The sequence below is a fragment of the Astatotilapia calliptera genome, chromosome 19 (assembly GCF_964374335.1).
Source record: "Astatotilapia calliptera chromosome 19, fAstCal68.1, whole genome shotgun sequence".
NCBI lineage: Eukaryota > Metazoa > Chordata > Actinopteri > Cichliformes > Cichlidae > Astatotilapia > Astatotilapia calliptera.
This window is the reverse complement of record NC_137440.1, coordinates 7,587,211-7,608,360: the sequence shown is the minus strand read 5'-3', so window position 1 is coordinate 7,608,360 and position 21,150 is coordinate 7,587,211. Positions and strand designations below refer to the sequence as shown.

Sequence of the window (21,150 nt, the reverse complement as noted above, 5' to 3'; positions counted from 1 at the left end):
AAATGACCCATCACGGCAGAGTAAAATGTCTAGACGCTGATGGTGGTGAAGATAAGATGGAGGGTTGGATGGAGTGTCTTGCATGAGGGGGGGGGGAAGCAGGCTGTATTTAGCAGTCTGCAAGGGTAACATGAGAGTTTTATTTAAAGTACGCAGAGTGGAGGCTGATTGGCTTGAAGAAGGGCGGGTAGAAAGATGATTGGACTATGATTGATGACGATGATTAAGTCTTACAGACTGATGGAAACAGCCAAATTACCAGGGAAAGCAGACAGATGAGTAAATAAAGATCTTTCTTATTAAACTTATGTATTAGCTTCATTATGCACTTCAATTGGGAGGTGTAAAAGACAGAATTCAGTTGAGCGCAATCTGCAGTCTACTGACATCTAGTGGTTAGTTTTTCCACACTATAACTTTAAGAAATGAGTACTTTGGGTAATAGCAAAAAGAGTATAACTTTGAGTGCTTTTGACAGTATCCCAGTTTTTTTGTTTAAAAAAAAAAAAAAAGAAAAAACCAAAAAAAGAAAAAAGACTTCATTAGGAAGTGTAAGATGAATTGACAGATGTTTGGCCTGTGCTGCTGGAAACAATGCCACACACCAACGTTTTAACTCAGCTCATGCATAAAAAACTTGGCAGCAATCAACTGTAGACCGCAACCCCCAATGAATCACAGCAGTTAATGCCGAATTAATAATGGGAAGTTGTTTATGACCTCGAAAAGGTAGATGACTTATTATTGTCATCAGGCTGCTGACAGACGATCTGTCTGCTCTGTCTGGCTCTCCATTCATACAACATTCATTAGCAACTGAAGCATTTGTAAACACACTAAGTGTAAAGGTAACCTGAGCTCACAGCAGGTTTCATTAAACAGGTAGACTGTTGTACGTGTACAGATTGCAGTTGTAGTACCTACTATGGCTATGCTATAAGAAGGGAAAAACACCTAACACCATGGCACACTCCCTGAGGTCTATGTTTCACGCTCTGATGAGGCAGACTATGAGGAGATCTACATAATGTTAGGGAGTTGGTTTTAATCTTTTGCTGATCTGTGGACTTTCCCTCCTTCTTTAATTTCTGTATCAAAGACTGAGTTGACATGATAATATCAGCTTGCTAGTGTATTGCATAACCCATTCGGGTCAAAGAGTTCTAAGTGATAATGTGAATTAAAGGTCCTTGATTAATTACATGTCAAAAATTATGCAACATGGATCTAAGTTACAAAGAAAAACAGTAACAGCATTTTCATAATGAGTCTGGTTTCAATCATAATTATCAATAAAAAGTCCTGTGCAGAATACTGACAGGTGTACTGCTTTAAAATAGACCAAACATAAACAGTATTAAAGTGCATTAGGGCATCATAAACTGGGCATTTAATCCATGCTACTCCATTATTTGTATAACACTTCCACCGCAACATCAAAACCACACCTTGTGCCACTAAAACAGTCCTAACCTGCTGTCAAAGCAAGGACCTCACAAGACCTCTGAAGGTGTACCGCTGCATGTGCTGTGTACTATGGCACCAGTATGTCAGCAGCAGATACTTTAAGCCTTGTGAGCTGCAAGATCTCACTTGATTCCCACCAACTTTTATCATTGTACTCAAAGCATTCCTGAACAACGTCTGTAACAGAACTTACCCTGCTGAAAGGGGACACTGCTATTAGGCGTAGGTTATTGGTACATATCAAAGTGATACACACAGAGACTGACGGGTTTCTAGGAGCACATTGCTCAAGGCTTCAAACTGCCTCTGCCAGCTTGCAAAAGAAAATGTGATTCATAAACCAGGCTGTCCTCTCTCTATGGTCCAGTTCTGCTGCTCATGTGGCTATTATAGGTGCATAACAAGCCAGCATTAACATCCAGTATATTCTACAGTAGCTCTCTTGGTTTGGACCACATGGGCCATCGTGTGGTTCACATATACTGAACAGCTACCTACCACCAGTTGCCTTTTTTAGACTGCTTTTTGTAGACGCCACAGCATGCTGCAGACTGAATAATAACAGAATTTAGCTCATGTTACAATCTGTTATATTGTCATACTTAGCTTTTTCCTACACACCAGTGTTGGATTAATTTGCCATCTAATATATATATATTCCTCATCCCTTGATAGGTGCCATCATAATAACATAATCAGTGTTATTCACTTCAGCTGACAGTGGTTTTAATGTTGTGGGTGAACTGTGTTTACTTACCACAGAGTCCAGGAAGCAGCTATTCTGCAGCTTTCAGTCACATCACATGATTTACCTCATGTTTAGATTTCAGTCTTCAAAACCTACAAAAATCTGTTTTCAGCTGCAAGCTGTAGACACAATCAGGAACATATTGTTACGTAGCATTTCTGGTTCAGTCGTATCTTTTGTTGTCTCTGATGCATATTCTGTGAACGGGTGTATAAAGTGTAGTGTTTCCTCTAGCTAAGGTCATCTTTACCTTCCTCAGCCTTCTTTAAAGCCGGGCTCGGTGAGGCCCACCTGGCAGCGGAAGGCAGGCTGGAGGTGGAGGGGGTTGGTGGTGGGGCGGGGAAGCGTTGTGGGTGTTCTGCAGCGTCTGGGCTGGACCAGGCTCGCGCTGTCGGGTGTGTGTTGTGTAACCCAAAGCCGCGGATGGATCGCCCCACCCCCACCCCCACATGAGCTGTCAACTGACTTACTGACTGAATTAATTAAATTAATTCCCACTGTGACAGTTTCCTTTATGAGGCAAAAATAAATACTATATCGTCAAACTGGAATCACAGAGAAACAAGAGACTGCTGTGCGTGAGTTAAAAGACTTTCTTTTGCCTCAGTAGTTTATAAAAGCAGCACTTCGGAAATACAGAAACAAACACACGAGCAACAAAACCCCAAACCTGATGTTGTTGTCATTTCTTTTCCCCCCAGTTAGATCATACTTAGTGTAATCTAACCTATAAAGACTTTATTACTCATAAAAAAGGTGTACCTGTAAATTAGAAGGTGTTCAGCTAGATTTATCCTTCATTACATGCCGAAAATTTGACTTTGATGTTTAAGGGGCAAAGGTGTGTGAGTGAAACCAGAGATGCAAGTGGGTTTAAGAGTGCTTCTTTTTGCCACATAAACTCTGCACGGGAAATTTGATGCATGCAAAAACAGTTGCATAGATGCAGATTTTACTTGCAGCTCTTTTGCATCCCCTCCTTTTTCCCCAGATGAGACTCTCTCACGCGCTCAAACAGGCGATGGTTGTACAGTTGTACTGAAGAGAGGAGGAGGGGATAATTTAAAGGTGAATTAGGGCCTTTTATACTGATACCATATTGTCAACATGGCCTGTAAAACCTCCTCCTTCACTCCTCTTCCCTCCCTTCCCTTCCCTGCCATTCTTTCCTCAGTTCCTCTTTATTTGTTCTAATTCCAGGGACCGGCTGGGTCTTGCCTGGATTTGGAGAGTGCTTGGTTTCAAAGGGTAATTGACACCTTACCTGTAATTTCATGGTTTCACTCCACCTGCCTTTGATGTCTGGGTCTCAGTTGGGGTTGGGATGCGTAGGAAAGAGGCGATGTCATTTTGCTGCTGTAAGCTCCACCGCGAGTCTCTTCCAGCTTGCCTGGGTTTTTTTTTCTTTTCTGAACATGAATGGCATCTCATGCAAACCCGGTTTATTAAAGCAAGGCGTGAGGGACGGGGAGGGGCCGGGGTGCTTTTCTTGTGGTGACAAATAGGCCTATAGATTTGTCAAGACTGACTAAGAGACAGAGGGATAAGAGATGACTCAGTGGTAGAGATGATGACTTCTTCAGTTTAAGTGCATCAGATGAAAACCACATGAAAATCTGTGGTAACTTTTGTGGAATTTAAAGAAGAAAAATTGGACTCACTGTAAAGGTCCTGATATAATTGTTCTTATTTTACCCCGTTCATGCGTACAGGGAGCTAAGAGGAAGTCAAACAGCTTAACAAGGCAGCATCTTGTTGTGCATGGTCTCTTCCCAAAGTACATACTGTGTGGGACACCTCGTAACAGAAGCTTTGCAGTATTTTTTTGTCCACTTATTAATTATCGTCATGATTAATTAATAAAAAAAATACCACTGTTAAGTTATTCTTAGTGGCTGTGTTTATATTAATGCAGTCATATTTGTTGTTGTAATATTTATTATAATTTTTGGGCTTTTTACAGCAAGTTGGCATAAATAATATCCTCTCTCTCTCTCTCTCTCTCTCCTTCTTAAAGGTTATTAGTTAGTATTAATTAGTAGTTAGCAGAAAACTAAACCGTAGAAATATTCTGTTAAAATACAAAAAGAGTCTCGTCGACCAGGTTTTTTTTGTCCTGTGGCAAATGTCAGCTACTACAGTCTGCTAATCCCACGCTGTTATCTCTTAAATCTACTCGATTATGAATGAAAAAAAGTTGAATGACTTATGCATTATGCCTCACTCCTGACTGCATGCTCTCACATGCACGCTGACAGGATGAAAACTGGTTAGATCACACATTTGAATCATCTTTTTTGTTTGTATGCAGCAAATAATAATAATGATGATGATGATGATGATGATATTCATGATTTTTTTTTACATGAGGGATGAAAGAAAGTGCAAAGTGTACAGTTTGTGCTCGAAGCTTGAGAGCTGCTAAAAGAACCATTAGATAGAACATTAACTGAATTAATGGAACTTTTCTTTTCTTTTTCTACGTTGGGGAAATGTGTCTCGTTAGCACAGCAGAGATGCGCCGTGCAGGGGTGAGAGGAAGGCTACCTGCATATCCAGGCGAGCAGCAGTGAGTGATGAGAAGGGAGTGACAGGAAAATTGCATTTGTGCAACCATGAATCATTACAAACAACCCTTTAAAAGGCACCCCTCACTGTAATTACCTCCTCTGCGATGCTCTATTACGGGGTACTTTATTACCTTCTATTACTTTGCTGTGCTTGCCTTGGCAGATGTAGACCTCACACTGACTAACAAAGCCTGGCAGGTGAATCTACAAGACTTTATCTGTTTGAGGGCAAAAATAGAGACACGCACACAAAAAGAGCGGTATGGAAACAACCTTTAAAGTCAGATTGTGTAACTGGCTCTGATAAATTATGTTATTTAAGGTAACTGAGCTGTCCATGCACTCTTACACTGCTAGTTTTTTGGAGTGTAAAACTGCACTAATCGATCTGTAATGACTGTGGAGCACATTTACTAATGGCTATGACTATCTGTATTTATTAAAGAGGCCAGAGTCTCAGTTTTGTCATTGAAAGGCATGGACACAGGTGTTTTTGCAGCTGGCCTTGTGTATTCCGGTTTCAGAGCAAAAGGTTTTGGAAGTGGAAAGTATTTAAATGATTTGCAATTTACTGTAAATTAAATTGCAAATCATTTAAATGCTGGAAAAATAAAAGCATGCCATATTTTGCACCCAGCATAGTTTTTATAGTTTCCATTAGGGGTGTTAATTTATTTGGAAATGGAGTGGGAGTTTATCGGAAGGACTGCATAAACGGTGTGGGTGGATGGATCAAAGCTGTGAGCCCAGGGCCTCGAGCTTTGGCTGTGCCATGTAACGGCTCACTGAAGTGAACTTTGGAGGGTGAAGGAAAAAATCCCAATGCAAAAAGTAAAAAGTATATGAGTAAGGATTGTCAATGTTTCACATGCTTAGTCACTGTCTTTTAAAATGCAACAATTACTGAAACTGCATGTTAGATCAATATGTGAATATCACAATATAGAATATTGACTTTAATCAATGTACGCTGCCTCACACACACACAAGCACACGCACACATACACAAAAAGAAGTAATGATGCATGCATTTACTGAGCAGGTGAAAAAGTAACAGTAACTTTGGCTGTTACGTTGTTTCCACCAGCTAATTTACACTGGTTAAATTCAGGTAGTTAGTAAAATGAGCTAGCTGTGGTTTTGCTTAGAAATGAATCCATGGTTAGTAGATCTATTAAAACTATTGGCTCCCTTATAAAAGGGGACTTATATATAGTGTTAAATCTACAGTGTAGGCCCATCATAACAATTCAGAAACCCTAAGCTGTAAGTTGATATCTCTAGAAGTGTAACTGCACATTGCTTTGGTGCAACTGTGGTCATTCAGGTATTAATGCTGGTCGCTTGTGTGGGCTACATCTTAGGATCTACTTGAATTCCCCGCTTAAGCACAAACTAAAGTTAACTGCTGCAGATGTATTGCATTAATTCTGTGGTAATTTTGGCAATTATAAAAACAAATTTTAAATAACAATCTCCAAGTCACCTGCAAATTAAGGACATAGGAACCATAGTCAAGGTGCTAAATATACATATTTTTAATTATGAATTTTTTTTGTTCATTCAAACGTTGCTTTTGTCAAAAACTATGTGGAGGTAATCTGGACCCAGTGCTTCCTGAAGCACCCACCACATATTCGATTGTTGTATGGACACTTTTTTTAGGAAGCACGCTATGAAGCTGTTATCAGAAAAGTTGGATTTGAACTGGAAGTCCAGTGTCTCCACTGGCCCCAATACTACAGACAGAACATCAGGTGATAGTTTGCTCTGGATTATTTGAAGCTGTGCTTTTGGCCCATTGCTCTGTTGCAGGTGGAAATTAGTGTCTGTCTAGCACCACAACATACATGCACACACCTGTATGCACATCATCATTATTGAGAGCCCCTTTATATGCACAAGGAGTGCTAAGGGTGTGCAGTTTTTATGCCTTAACAACAAGCTATTTGGAGAATTCAATGCTTTATCAGAAGGATTTCCTTATTTTTTATCTTTAGTACAGTTTCTGCAACAAAACATTTTGGATTTAGGGAAACTGTAGGCTGTTTTTAGTAAGTATCAACTATCACACATCTGTGTTATTACTGCAGTAGTTATGTCAAAGCAAGCCTGTCCTAAATGTTGTGAATAGGAACTGTACTATGCACTCTTCAATTGTTAACAATAGAGCTGATGAACCGTCCCAATGAGCAGAGACAGACTAAGCTGATCACAGAAAAGTAGATCAGTGCAGCGAGAGATCAAGAGGTGGAGGTGGGAGTAGAGGGGGAAATAAAAGACAAGCGAATGAATGAATGAAAATATATTGGTCATCCTGAGTTCAGCCCCTATTTGCCTGCTCTGAGTCTCAGTTGTGGGCTGCTTCACCGCATCTCTGCCCAGGCTCTGCTTTGCTGTTGGGCAGAAATCCAGTTTTCTGTCCAAATTACCAGCTCTGCTGCACGGAAGAAGGCATGCAGGGTGAGAAGATCTCATCCTCCACCCCCCTGTCTGAACCCCTTGCTGGCCCGGTGTGAAGCTGACGGAGCGTCGCGGATGGCCCTGTATTGCACCTGCGCTGGGGGCTTTCCAGTTCTTCCCCCATTTGGTTCACACACACACACACACACACACACACACACACACACACACACACACACACACACACACACACACACACACACACACACACACACACACACACACACGGAGCATAACCCTGTTTGCCTCTATGTGTGTTTGAGTCAGGTGGCCTACAAGTAGCTGTCTTTTTAAAAAGCACACACTTGTTATGGAGAACTGTGCTGGATAGTGAGACGTAAGCATTTTGTTATTAAAAAGTGATATATGGTGCATCTTATAGTTAAACACTACACTTTACTGTTTTTCTCAATAGTGTCAAATGTAACATGGTGGGCACTCAACACCATTTACAAAACGTGAGGTTATCCTTGAAATACTCGATGACTGCTGATGAAGTCACCCAGGATAAAACTGCAAACAAGCACACTCGTCTTCGGTGTTCACAGCATGCTGTGTATCAGTCTTTACGTTAGCGCTCTTACTAAAATATTCCCTACTGGGCGTACGAGCTATCACGTGAAGGTTTGGAGTACTGGGGGTGTCATAGCTATGGGATGCCTTCTTGGTCTGGGTGATTGTCCTGGCCTTGCCTCAGGGTTGAGGGTTGTGTTTACCTCATAACAAAAAGCAACAAGGTTTTGATGCACTGCCAGAGTGCTACTGTGTAAACTGTAAACAATACACACACACACACACACACACACACACACACACACACACACACACACACACACACACACACACACACACACACACACACACACACACACAGTCAGCTATCAATGATAGGACATTTTGTTAACTTCCATTTAATATGGAAACCCTAAATCATCCCAACTCTAACTGGAACCCCAACTTGCCTCATTAGGGTTGGGTCTGGGCCACATGAGGACCACTGCTCCCACTCTCTATGTAAAATCTGAGTGAACTAATTGTCGGAGCCATTTTCTGTTTGCAGTTATTTGTCTTTAAACTTTTGACAATCAACTGATGCTTTTTTGTTTTGGTTTAACAATTATGAGCAGCAGGAAAAACAGAAAAAGTAGAGCAGCTTCAGGTCCTGCCAGTTAGCAATGATTTAAGGGTGACCATGCAATCCTGCAGCATGTTGCACATGTCTTTATAGTTTCACATCAGTTTTAGGTGTAAACTACATTATCAGTAGATAAAGAATAACTTTAAATTTTGAATTTAGATCATTTCCTGAAGCAGCCCCTCTGTTGTTATAACTTACTGATAATTGAACTTACTGACAAAAACTGAATTATTTAAAACAGTGAATAATAAATTTTGAAGGTTTACTAATTTTCTATAAGGATGATCTTAGAAATAAATAAAAGCAGTTTAGAAATGCTTGGTGAGAAAAAAGTTAAGAATAAGTTAATTTTCATATAAATTTTACATAGGTTTACTGTTATTTTTAGATACATGAAATATCAATAAAATAACGCACAAAAAAGATTGAACTACCATATTGAACTTAAAATATATTTAATTTGAAGCATATTAAAATATTTAAAAAACATTAAATGATAATAACAATAACTGATTTCATTTTTCAAGGGAAATGTTGTTACATCATACACAAAAACCAGTGCATTAAGATGAGTTGTCATTGATGAAAGCATATAATCAATTCGGTTATGCCTCTCTGAGACCTCCTAAAATGAGATTTTAGCGTTACTCCAGACAGCTACTTCTCGTCTTTCCCTCCAAAAAATATGCGATTTCAGACAGCTGGTATGGCCTGACCAGAAGCTCAGCTGTGACCCGTGAGCAGACGTTCAGAGCGGTGAACTATGACAAATGTGGAAGAAAAAAACCCTCAGAACCAGTGAACCTCCAACACAACTACATGCATGCACACACATTCATCATCAGGAATGATGCCCTCTTACAGTCCCCTCCATTCTTACACACACTACTGCAAACTCATACACACATCCCACACCAACCTCACTGAATGCCTCTCTAGCCCCAGCTTTTTGCCATGGAGGTTGATTCCGCCCTCTGGATGAACTTTTCCTGAGGACCCTGGGCTCAGAGGTGGTGGCTGGATTAGAGGTTGGAGGCTGGTAGGGTGGGTGAGTGTGTGCACATGTTTCTGCGTGCATGTGTGTAAGTAGAAGAAGGATCTTGATAGATAGACACAGATTGCGGCGTATAAAAAACTTTTTTGTAGCAATTTATTCTTTTGCTTTTAATTACACACATTTTGCTAATGCAAACCTGTTTTTATTAAAGTTAACAAATTTTACTCAAAATGTGAAAAAATTGTGGTCAAAGTGAAGAAAACTTAATAAAGTAAAGAAGAAGTTTATCCCCACTCCAACATCTAACCACAAGCCAGACTCACATAGTAACTACAGGGACTCGCCTGCCTGGACTCCCCCTGTTGCACCTGTTCACACCTCAGTCCCAGCCTGCCCTCCAGCATTCCACCAAGCGCGCGCGCACACACACACACACACATGCACAGACTCTCTTAAAAAACTCTTGATATCTTGCAAAATAAAATCCTAAAATCTATCACTATTTAGCTTTCCAGCAGGATAAATCAACAGACCTCACATTTGATTTACCTACTTGTATATCAGTTCTGCAGCAGGAGTTCAGAATTGACTCCTGGTAACAAATGAGTGCTTGACAATCTTCAACGAATCTGAAACATGTATATCTCCAACATAAAATACAGCTCTGCTTTCTCCCTGCCAAGTCTTTGTGCAAGTATTAGCGCCTCAGACGGTCTGCAGTGCCAAGGCCTCGTCTAACCCCCTGATTTTCCGCCTGGAGGTGTTGAGACATGTACAGGAGCTGTTATATGGTTGAGGAAAGCTCCTCTCCATTGAGGCAGGCCCAGAGACTTCTTATCTAAAATGTTTTTAACAAAGGTTTTGTGAAATAAGTAACTACACAATTTGATTACAAATAAACAACATTTGTGATATTTATTACGAATGTGTGAAAGCAGCACAGCGCAGTTTTGTACGTTTGTGGTTGAACTGTGGGTGTTGAAACGTGAAATGGAAGAAGTAAAGAAAACAAAAGTGTCATGTTTGCCAAGCTAACCTGTTAGACCAACCTGAGAAAACAAAATATTGTAGTAGACCAAACCTCTGAGCACCCCACAATGAAAAGATGCTCCCAATGCAGGATTGCCATTTCCCTTCATGCTGATTGTTATGTATTTTGTCATGCACCACGTGCCCAACACTTTGCAATGTGGCATACAAAAACAAAGATTAAAAAAATGTATCAAAAAAAAATCCAGGAGGTAAAGACAGACGGAAAAATACACATTCCAGAATACTTTCTGGATAAACTCGAGGTGGTAAAATACGCAATGAATAAAATCTTCATTTACAAGTCTAGTATCAGCATTTTTCTAACAGGCGCTCTGCTCTTTTAGGACGAGGTAGAAAGTCATATTTTTGTCAAAGCAGGATGGCTGAACCAAAGGTGTGACAGTTTGTTTTCGCTGTTTCCTAGGGGGGTAGCGAGAGTGAGTTCACCTCTCCTTGATCTCCTCCTTCTGTTTACTTCTCCCTCTCCTCCCACCTCCTCCCTCTGTGAGCCAAGGCATGGGCAACCAGGGCCTTGAGGTCCAGCCAATAACAATAGCAGGACTGTGATGTCCTGAGTACCAGTCCTTCACAATGGCCATGTCCATGTTGATTAGCGTGGGGTGGCTGTGGAACCCGGTCCGGCTGGGGCTAATAGCTTATTACGCAGTGTAAAATGACAGTGTGATCTGGGGAGGTGCCAGAAAAATGGGCCCAATTAAAGGAGAAAAGAGAAAAGAAGGGAGTGTGTGTGTGTGGAAGGGGTGGAGGTGGGAGTATTAGGGAGGGGGTGAGGACGAGGGCAACGATGTGCATTCCACTGAGCTTTTGGTCCAATTTGCCCATGACGGGTTCCCTAGGGACTGACACCCTCCTCCACTGAAAATATTTGAGTATCCTCCTGTTCTGTTGTTCCAAAACACACCTAAAATAAACCCCAAACACACTCGCAAACCATGTTGCTGCTGCACATTTTGGGGTAAACAATGCTGTTTACTTGTTGATACAGTCTGAGAAATGGGACATGGAGAATATGGAGGAGTAATATTGTTATTGACACCACTACAAGAGTTGTACAGCGAATGTGGCTGTGCAGTTAATAACACTCTAGTTTAAGCTGGTGTGATGAGTTTGAATATTAGCAGCAGTGTCATGTTTAACCACAAATTGGTCTCAGACAGCAGACCCAGACAACCGGCAGCAGCTTTACAGATTTTATTGTAAAAGTGGAATCGGTATTCAGAAAGCAGGCAAGTGGTGTGAAAGGGATTTCTTTCAATAGGAATGGGACTGTAGCTTCTGCTGGAGATGAGGGGAGAGTGTCCAAAGTAAGTTTGATAAGGTCTTGCAGAATTTGTAAATCGATTTGAGACCTTACGTATTTGTATCATGAGCAAACACCTTACGTATTTGTACCCCTCACCTGGTTCTGCTGGAGGTCTCATCCTGTGAAAAGGGAGTTTTTCTTTCTCACTGTCACAAAGTGCTTGCTCAAAGGGGGCCATCTGATTGTTGGGTCTTTCACTGTATTATTGCAGGGTCTTGACCTTACAATGTAAAACATGTTGAGGTTACTGCACAATGTAAACTGAACTGGTACGTATTTGCCAACAGAGACCCTCCAGCGAAGGGTTTTCAGCGAACACAAACATCCTCCCATCCAGTTTTCAAAGATTCCAATTGCACATTGCTTCGTGTGGATGATGCTGTGCATCGATTGAGTGCTGATTGGTTGAGAAAAATGCCTGAAAAGAAAAGAAGGGGCAGCAGAGTTGGGAGACGTTCAGTACAGACAGAAGTACAGACAGTGGCTGCAATGGGCACTTTTAATTGTTATTAATGCTCAGTTTGATTTCAGCTTTTAAGATGATGGACCAACAACAGCACAAGAGTAGTAACACATATTTTCGACTCTACCCTCATCTGACAATAGACAGAGGGCTAGAAGTGGATGGTTTGACTTCAGACATGTGGGATGATAGTGATGATTCTCATAGAAGCAGGCAATTTAAAACAGTCTGCAGATGAACTGATTGATTTCTCCATTTCAAAAGGACCAATAAATCTATGAGAGAGTTTCTGGGAGGAGTATGTTAAAAGAAAATGTCCTTGGAGCCAAGCCTTCTGACCTGGGGAGCACTGCGAGGCTGAGGGGTTCCCCTTTTGTTTGTCAAACCGTGGTTTTGAGGAGGGCGGCCTTAGCCTTTTTCCATACTCAGTGGCAGCAACATAGATGGAGCTGGATGGATGAAATATCTTCCTCTCGTTCTTGAGCTGGAAACAAAGGCTTGGTAACCAAGGCAGGCTTCAAAAGTACCTGTAGAGGTCAATGTATTATTGGCATACTCAATCCAGGGCATAAATAGAAAACAGAAAGACCACAAATCACCAGTCACCTTGCTGTGAGTGAAGTGTGAGGAAAACGCAATTAATTCTCAATATTTTAAGGGATTTACAGGCTAGCCTCAACAATATCCAACCAAGAGCTGGAATTATTTTGTTTACACATCACTAAGCTAAAATATGATACCTGTGTTGAAAAACCAAGTTATTAACTTTAAGTACTTTTTAACGTTTAGACACCTGCCTGTTGTGAGTAACTCCACACCTACCCACTGGGTAGGCCTTGCTGCTGTATTTACAGTTTGTTGAATGTTCCCTGTTTCGGATTAAAATAAATAAACAAAAGTGACCAAAAAGTTAAACATTCATTAAAAAATAGTATCTTTAGTTCAACTAGTTTTGCATATACTTATATAAGACTAAAGCCTTTAGTACAATCACCACCAGTGTGTAGTATTGGTAAGAAGAGCTATCCAAACGTTCCCAAACCCTCACAGCGTTTGGTTAGGTCACCAAACAGCTTAGCAGTGAAGTTAAAGTGCATCCCCACTGGTGAGTGGACAGACTGGAAAAAGCTGTTGCAACAAAGTGTTGCTAAAGTTTTTCTCAATGGGATGTGGATTCTGTCAGTTCAATGTTTAAGCTCTAGGAGGAAGAACAACAGAAGGGGTTAATGTAATCCATTACATTGGCGGGGGCCTCTAATAACTGGTCTCTCTCTGCGTCTCCATTGGCCCGCGGAGTTTCCATTGTGCTGGCTGGTGCAGGTGTGGGACATGCTTTGTTGATCATAATCCCCTCGGCAAGGGGAGAGGCTTTGAGTGTGTTTGACGTACCCCACCGGCAGGCCCTTTGCTCCTCGGCCGCCGAGCAGCCACCGTCTCCAGCGGCCACTCATGGGATCCGACAGGCGGAAAAATAATGAACAACATCTCAACCCGGAGCTGACCTGGCTCCAATTCACCAGCTCCACACGAGGGGTAAACGAACCACTTAATTGAGCCTTCCAGGATCAAATCATGCCCAAGACCCCCCCAAGCCACCCTACTACTTCAACCCTCCCCACCTTCCCACTTCTACAGTACGCAGCCCACCAAGATTTGTTTTTCTACACATGCCAAAACTATTATTCTCCTTTTTAATTTTAGAATTAAAAGTCAGAATGGTGTTCACAGGTAACGTAACTTGAAGCATTTACTCTCAGATTGAGTGGTGCATGGCTTCTTCTTTAAAATGTTCTCTCTTTCTGCACAATTATGACCAAAAACATCATCAAATATAAAAAAAACACCACCAAAAATTGACTTTGTTATCACTTTATTGAAGAAAAGCACCTGTAACCTTCTATAGTTGCTAAAGACAAGCCAGAAAGCAACAAAAAAGAGCACAATAATTTGTGCTATCCTTCACATTACTTTTTCCTTTATTTAATCTTATTTGTTAAATTGACTATTTATCTCCACAAGACTGTAGATGATCATAATAATGAAGTAATAAAATTGTTTTTTAAGGGGCACTGATGCTTCACAGACATGGTTTGACCTTTACATCAAATTGAAGTTAAGGAGCAAGGTCAAATTATAAAATACTTGACCTAATAGCATGAAAGAGTTGCTATTGTCAGACATGGGGAAAACCTGTTTTGTTTTCGTGGATCATTCCGGGACATTGACAGTCCCGTGTCCTGAAACGAGCCACCGGCCCGACGCAGCATCACTCTGCTGTGCTTATTTAACATCGCAGTCAGGGATCCTTGATGAAGTTGATCTCCGGCCCTTCATGTGAAACATGCTGACGAGACTGAACAGTTGTTTTCTGTGCTCCCTCTAAGATGTTTCTCATTAGCGAGGCGTCACCTCTTCCCTGTCTATTATCAGAGGAACAATTTGGGTTCGGGGAGAGGAGAGGGGGGGTGTCTTGTGGGGTCGTTTTGGGACTTGAATTCGGCCTACACTGTACAGTCACTGATCGAAATAGCACCAGCAGTCTAGTATTTAACCTGCTTCCCAGCTGGCCCAACAATGCTGCTTTTCAAATGTCACCCAATAGGGCCGCGCGAATGCCAAATTAGGACGGGGTGCCCAATGTTCCAGGCACAAAAGAAGGTGATCAAACAGAGCCTGGGTCAGTGGATCCTCTCTAATTGAAAAGTTCACACTTGGCAGCAGGAATGCTCATTCACGGACAACTCTGGAGAAGTCCACCAGGATGGGAAAAGCTCCGGAACCGTCTGCTCGATGTACATTGACATCGAAGGTCAGATCTAGGTAATCTGACTGTCGCTCAGGAGTCGCCGCAGCGCTGGAGAGGAGCGCAGAAGAAGAAACACGACGTGCTAACTGATCCTTGCTTTTACAGATTAGATCACACTGGAATGACTCTTTGGCTACGAAGCTGCGATCGTGAAAAGCTACATTAATAGGGCTTAATTAGTAGGTCAGATTTTTATTAATGAAACAAGGGTCACACAAGTGCATGGCATGAGGTGAAATGCTTTTAAACAATGTTCTATTATTACATTATGACAATATTTTTTTCCCCTTTAATTATGTTTGGATCCTCTAAATGGAAACGATACGCCCTCCCACCCCCACGCCCTCCCCTGCAGTCTGCAACCATTCTCATAACCGAGGGCCAAAAGAAAGAAGACGCAAATCCGAGATAATAAGAAAGTACAGTCATGTCAATTTCACGGCACAGTGCTTAAGTACCTGGACACATGCATGGTGTGAATTATAAACAGTGAAAACTAAATAAATCATCACATCATTGTCCCTAATCTGCACAATGGGTGGCAAATATTTGCAGAGGGAATTTCTCGATGCATCGTTTCTTAGCAGGAACAAAGGAACATGGCCTCCTCTCAGTTTGGGACAAACACTGCTGGAGAATGGAGACAAAGAGATACTTAAGGGGGATATCTTCACCTCTCTTCAGAGAGTCCCTAATTGATACATGGGGACCGGCATAAAGGACAGAGCACAATGGCTCTATTGTTTCACGTATTCTTTCTGTATGAAGTCGTCTGTAAACTGCTGAGTCTTTGGACCGGCTCCAACCTTGAACTTTCTTTCTTAATTTTGGTCAGAACTGAGCACAGCTCGTCTCTGCCTGTGGAGCATATTTAGTATTAGAAGTAGGCGCAAAAATATTAATCTGCTGCTCCCTTTGAAGTGGTAAATATTGCAAACGTGACAGGAGAAAGGAAAAGTTGCACACAGAGCAGGCTGTAAATTTAAAACAAAGCATGTTTTCGTATCATGAGGGTACAAGTTTAATCTCTTTGTAATGCTGTACAGAAATATTGACAGAACAATAATATAGAAAAAAAAACATACTTCAGAAATGTACGTGTTGAAAGTTTCGAGGATTAATTTTCCTCAGAGAAACATTTCGTTTAACTCCTTACTGGAAACTTAACTCTCCGCGTTTTGATTTCCTCTAGATGAATATCGCAATCTGGAGATCAGCTGACACTTTAGCCTTGTCAGTAATTCACTGGAGGTCTTTCACTGGAAGTTTGAAGTTGTCTCACTTTTCCTTATAATTAGTACAAAAATGCATAGTTCTTTCTGGGGAATTTCCCAAATTCTAAGGAAATGTGAAAGCATCTGTGGGAACTTTTCTTAATTTTAGGAACAATTTTTGTTTTGGTGTCATTTTATTTTATTTTTTTTACGTATTGAACATCATTAGCAGTGGCAGATAGAGGCAGGAGGAGGCCCGGTATAAGCAGGCAAACTACCTGGTACTAAAATTGTCTTCTGAGAGCAAAAACCACCCGACAAACACTAATCGCTGATCTGAAAGTAAGAAAAATGGACTAAACAGAATAAAAGAGTCGTGCTGTAAACTTGACTTTAAACCACTACACTCAAGCCATAGATTCTTGTTAAACTCTGAGTACAAGCAGAATATTTATAAAGCTGGAAAAGGAACTTGAAAAGACCCACACAATAAAAATAATATGTAAATAATAGGTGAACATGACATACTAAAAAAAATGTTCATAGTATTTTTTTTTATGCAAGTTGTTTGACTTTACAACTGATTATTAAATTAAAGTAAATTCATGGGGAATACATTTAAATTACAATGCAGACCTGAATGCACCTCATGCCCTGTTTAAAAGGATGCATGACAATACAGTAGATAGCACACAGCATTTATTTGTGATGGTAGATGAATCTGCTTATGTGCTGAATATAACGTATAAAGAAAAACAAAGGCAACAGAAGATACATAAGCCATTCAGTGATTGTCACATTGAATCCTGAGTGAAACCATAGTATAGGATATAGCTTTAGTGTACAGATCTGGGGGTTTAGTGAGAGCATTTCTTCTGCGTTTTGCAAAGCTAATATTCTGCTTTAACCAAACTATGTTCAGACAACAGTAGATAAAAAAAGCCTATTTGCATAAATAGCATAAATAGTCACCAACTACTTTCATAATTTACAAAAATACATATTTATAAAGCACACGCGTATTTAAATGAGCCTTAGTGCTGCGGTTTTAGTCAACATGGAGATATTAAAAAAATAAGGCAAGCTCACGTTTAAGTTTACTTGTCTGTGAAATCAGTTATTATGTGTCTAAATATACAAAGAAACCTGTCATAGTATTGGGCACTTTCATGTCATGTGATTGTTGTTTTGAGGTAATGGCGGTCTCACGAAGGCAACTTTGGCAGATTTGCATTGACTGCGACTCAACTATGTGATCTGATAGAAGAATTTGGCTGCTCCGGAGAAAAATGGGCCACACTTGGCAAATGCATGTTTACATCTTAAGCGGTTTTATCTAAAAAGCAAAAGTAACATTCAAATAAAAAAAATAAAATAAAGTTTTTCAAAAAATGCAGTTTTCAGTGGCAGCCTTTTTTTTTTTTTAAAACCACTGAGAGCTTTGATATAGTCATGAAAAAGAAGAAAAAAGAGAAGTGCTTCATTTTTGTTACACTTTCAGGCTGACCTTTCCACCGTTTTAATGTTAAAAGTTAAATTAACTTAAAAAATATTTCGTGTTCTTTAATCTGTCTGGCATGTTGATCGGTGAAGGAAGTGTTGTGTTTTTTTATGTGGTGGAGTGCAACCCAGCCTGTACTTAGATCTCGCTGCAGAAATAAATGCATGCAAGCATGCGTTTGAGTCATAGAGCAAAAATAAGTCCCTGCAACAGTGTGACGCTGTGGTTAAAGCAGGTCCTATAGCTCAGTGCCTTCCCTGGGATAGATCAAGCTGTTGACACTGAAACTGTTATAGAAGTGACTGTTGAACTGTCCGCTCTGCCCTCCGCCAAACGTGTTGTAGTACACTCCACGGTTAAAATGCAAGCTCTCGCTGTGCTCTGATGGCCCCGTGTCCTGCCCGCTGTGGTTGGGGTGGTATGGGCTCAGGGCGGTTATGTTCCTGTTCGAGAGCTCGTTCACCAGTCCAAGGGACCCCTGTCGGCTGGGGCCCCCCGAGCTGAGCGTGGACATATTGCTGTAAAAGTTATTAAAACAAGGAGCAGAGGAGGCCAGTCCAGGCGGGGACGCAGATGCGGATGTTTTGTGGTTCTCGCTCATCACTTCCATCTCTGGGGAGGAAGGCCCCAGGAGCTGAGGACTGTCTGAGGGTTTCAGTGGGGCAGCCGCTGTCGGCCTACCATCCTCAACCTTTGTGGCACCCACAGCTGCTGCTGCTGCTCCTCCTGCGCTGCTCTGATCCGATCGTCTTTTCCTTTTCCTGCGGAAATTTCCGTTATCAAACATCTTCTCACAGTTTGGATCCAACGTCCAGTAGTTCCCCTTCCCTGCAAGTGGAAATGAGAGACACATCACAGCTGAATTACTTCAGTTTTGTAATATTGAAACATTACCTGATCAGAATTTGTCTGACAAAATAAAATCCTAAATTTCTTTCTGATGCCATTTTTTAAAGCTTCCCGTCAAACTTTACAGTACAAATCAAAGCAATGTGAATGAACCTTAAAAGAAATGATCTATAAGAGATGTCTGTGTCACGGAAGCTAAGATCCAATAGGTAAAAATGTACTGTATTATACTGCCATCCCTAGTTTCCTATTATCTGCACTACTGGACACTTGGGAGTTCTCTTGGCACCTCTTCCTGAGCTGACTGTCTTTCTAGTCTAGACTGAAGTACAGGTTAGAATGAAAAACAACATTCCAGTCATAGTGTACAATACAAGCACTGCTTTAAAAATACTACAATAGACTACTGAAGGTAGTGCAGAGGAACATAAACTGTACTACATTATTGTATACAGTCTGCTCATATTTATCCGTCTGTCTATATAAAGTAGTGCTACTTGTTTTCCATTGCAATATGAAAAGCACATACCTGACCTGATCATATTGACTTATTGGCAGTAAAAAAAAAACACTTTACAAAACATCAACCAGGGTTTTACGCACATATCTGCTTAGGCACTATAAAATGAAGTTATTTAACTATTCATATTAATTTTTAAAAGTTTCAATTTTGATTGATTGAACGAAATTTTCTATTTAACTGATCACCACTGAGCCCTCCCGATGAGTAAACTCCATGTATTAAACGCCTCAACACTTTTGATGTACTAATAACGTTTTCTGTGATGCGTTCACGGTACCTGGATCGTCCTCGTCCCTCGGCACTTTTTTGAAACAGTCGTTGAGAGACAGGTTGTGCCGGATAGAGTTCTGCCAGCCCGCTTTGCTCTTCTTATAGAAGGGGAAATTGTCAGCCACGTACTGGTAAATCTGACTCAGGGTCAGCTTCTTCTCGTGCGCATTCTGGATGGCCATGGCGATGAGCGCCGAGTAGGAGTAGGGTGGACGGACCAACTTCAGCAGCTCCTCCTGGCTGGCGATGGACAACCAGCCCAGGTCGGGCCCGCCGAATCCAGGTGAGTTTGTTATGAACTGCCGCTGCGAGCCGTAGGAGGGCGGGATGAACGACGGGTTGTTGCCGTGCAGGTATGAAGCGGACGAGTTGACGCTCGGCCCGTTGAGCCACAGGTAGGGATTTGGAGACGACGCGTAGTCCCCGAGGCCGTAGCCAGCGGGCCTTTGCGCACCTTGGAGGCTCGGCTGGTGGTACATGCTGCTGAAGTTGTCGCAGTAGACAGCAGCCGCCATATCCGGGGCCTCCTGGGCGCCTTTGGGTGGGAGAGAACCGACGGTAGGGGAGGTGTGGTGGTGCTGGTGATGGGACTGAGGATCGATGGAGTTCATCACTCCCCGCGGGAAATCCTAAAAAGAAATGCTGAAGCGATTCAGGTGTCCTCTCCCCGGTGGTGCGCGCACAGCAGCAACAAGTGTCAGGGAGGATGGAGGAGTTTGGGGAGTTTTAATAGTATAAACCCTTGACAGAAGCCACATGCGAGCGCTTTTCCCAACAGCCAATAAACACACACGGTGAGTAAACGGGGGTGTGGTCACGCTCTAGCTCATTCATCAGAGAGTGGGTCAGTGGTTCTCAAAATGTTTCCCCTCCTTAAACCTCCCGGAGAGACACAACAGACACCCGCTGGGTTCAGATTTTCTCCGAGGGGTGGAAGCTGTGATCATTTAGCCTCAGTCAACAAACAGCGAACGTGGCTCAGACTGTAATAATCGCTTTTAGATGGGATTTCCTGGCCTGCTCACTTAGACCTGCACTAGAATTTACTTTTTTCAAGCCACCGAATGTCCCTTTCCCCCCTTCCTTCACTAATATTAAGTACTGTAAACGTTATTTTGGTTGGATTGTAAATACCGAGAGCTGACAGCAGATCTTTGGGCAGGCAAACCCATCACCCGCAGCCATCCAGATTTCTGCCACGCTACCTGTAACCACTCAGCAATCCACATAATGGGCAGCTGTGCAGTTAGAGACATCCCCTGAATGAGATGATTGGTTTTAAGTGATTTTAATTAACAAAAGTCTAACAATTAGTCATTATAAATGCAGGAAATGAATAAAGTGTTTTGTAGTATCCATTAGCTGAATATGCAGTCATGGGGACTATTAAACCTCTCTTCATCTCCAATCAATGAGACTCTTTTCAGGTACTTGAAAAAAGTATCCCTTAGCCATGCTGAAGTGCCAAAGCAAGTGTGTGGTTAAAGGATGGTAGTCATTATGTTTTCTATGTGTTTTTACTTGGATTTATTTATTTATTTTATTTATTTATTTTTAAAAAAGCAGTGTTACTGAAAGATAGTTTGCTTTTCAAATCAGTGAATTTCAGTATCTCATAGCTCATAAGACAATGGGAGTATCCACACACCAAAACTCTTAATATTTTGATGAAGCAAATCATGCAGGACTAATATTTAATGTTTGATCTTCCGGGAAATGAGATGAAAACCTCAAGTAGATTAAAGGAACTGCAGTGGATTAAATCCTTCAAGTACAGCAGCTCCT

At 41.5% G+C, this 21,150-nt stretch overlaps 1 protein-coding gene across 1 annotated transcript; it reads right to left on the bottom strand.

Moving 5' to 3' along the window:
- Positions 1-17,819: 17,819 nt before the first annotated feature.
- On the bottom strand, positions 17,820-20,100 carry foxi2 (forkhead box I2). Its single transcript, XM_026152388.2, has 2 exons — positions 19,373-20,100; positions 17,820-18,551 (listed from the first exon to the last, which is right to left on the bottom strand). Exons 1-2 carry the CDS (start codon positions 19,974-19,976, stop codon positions 17,962-17,964), a joined length of 1,194 nt encoding a protein of 397 aa, XP_026008173.1. The 5' UTR covers positions 19,977-20,100; the 3' UTR covers positions 17,820-17,961.
- Between the last annotated feature and the right edge of the window lie 1,050 nt (positions 20,101-21,150).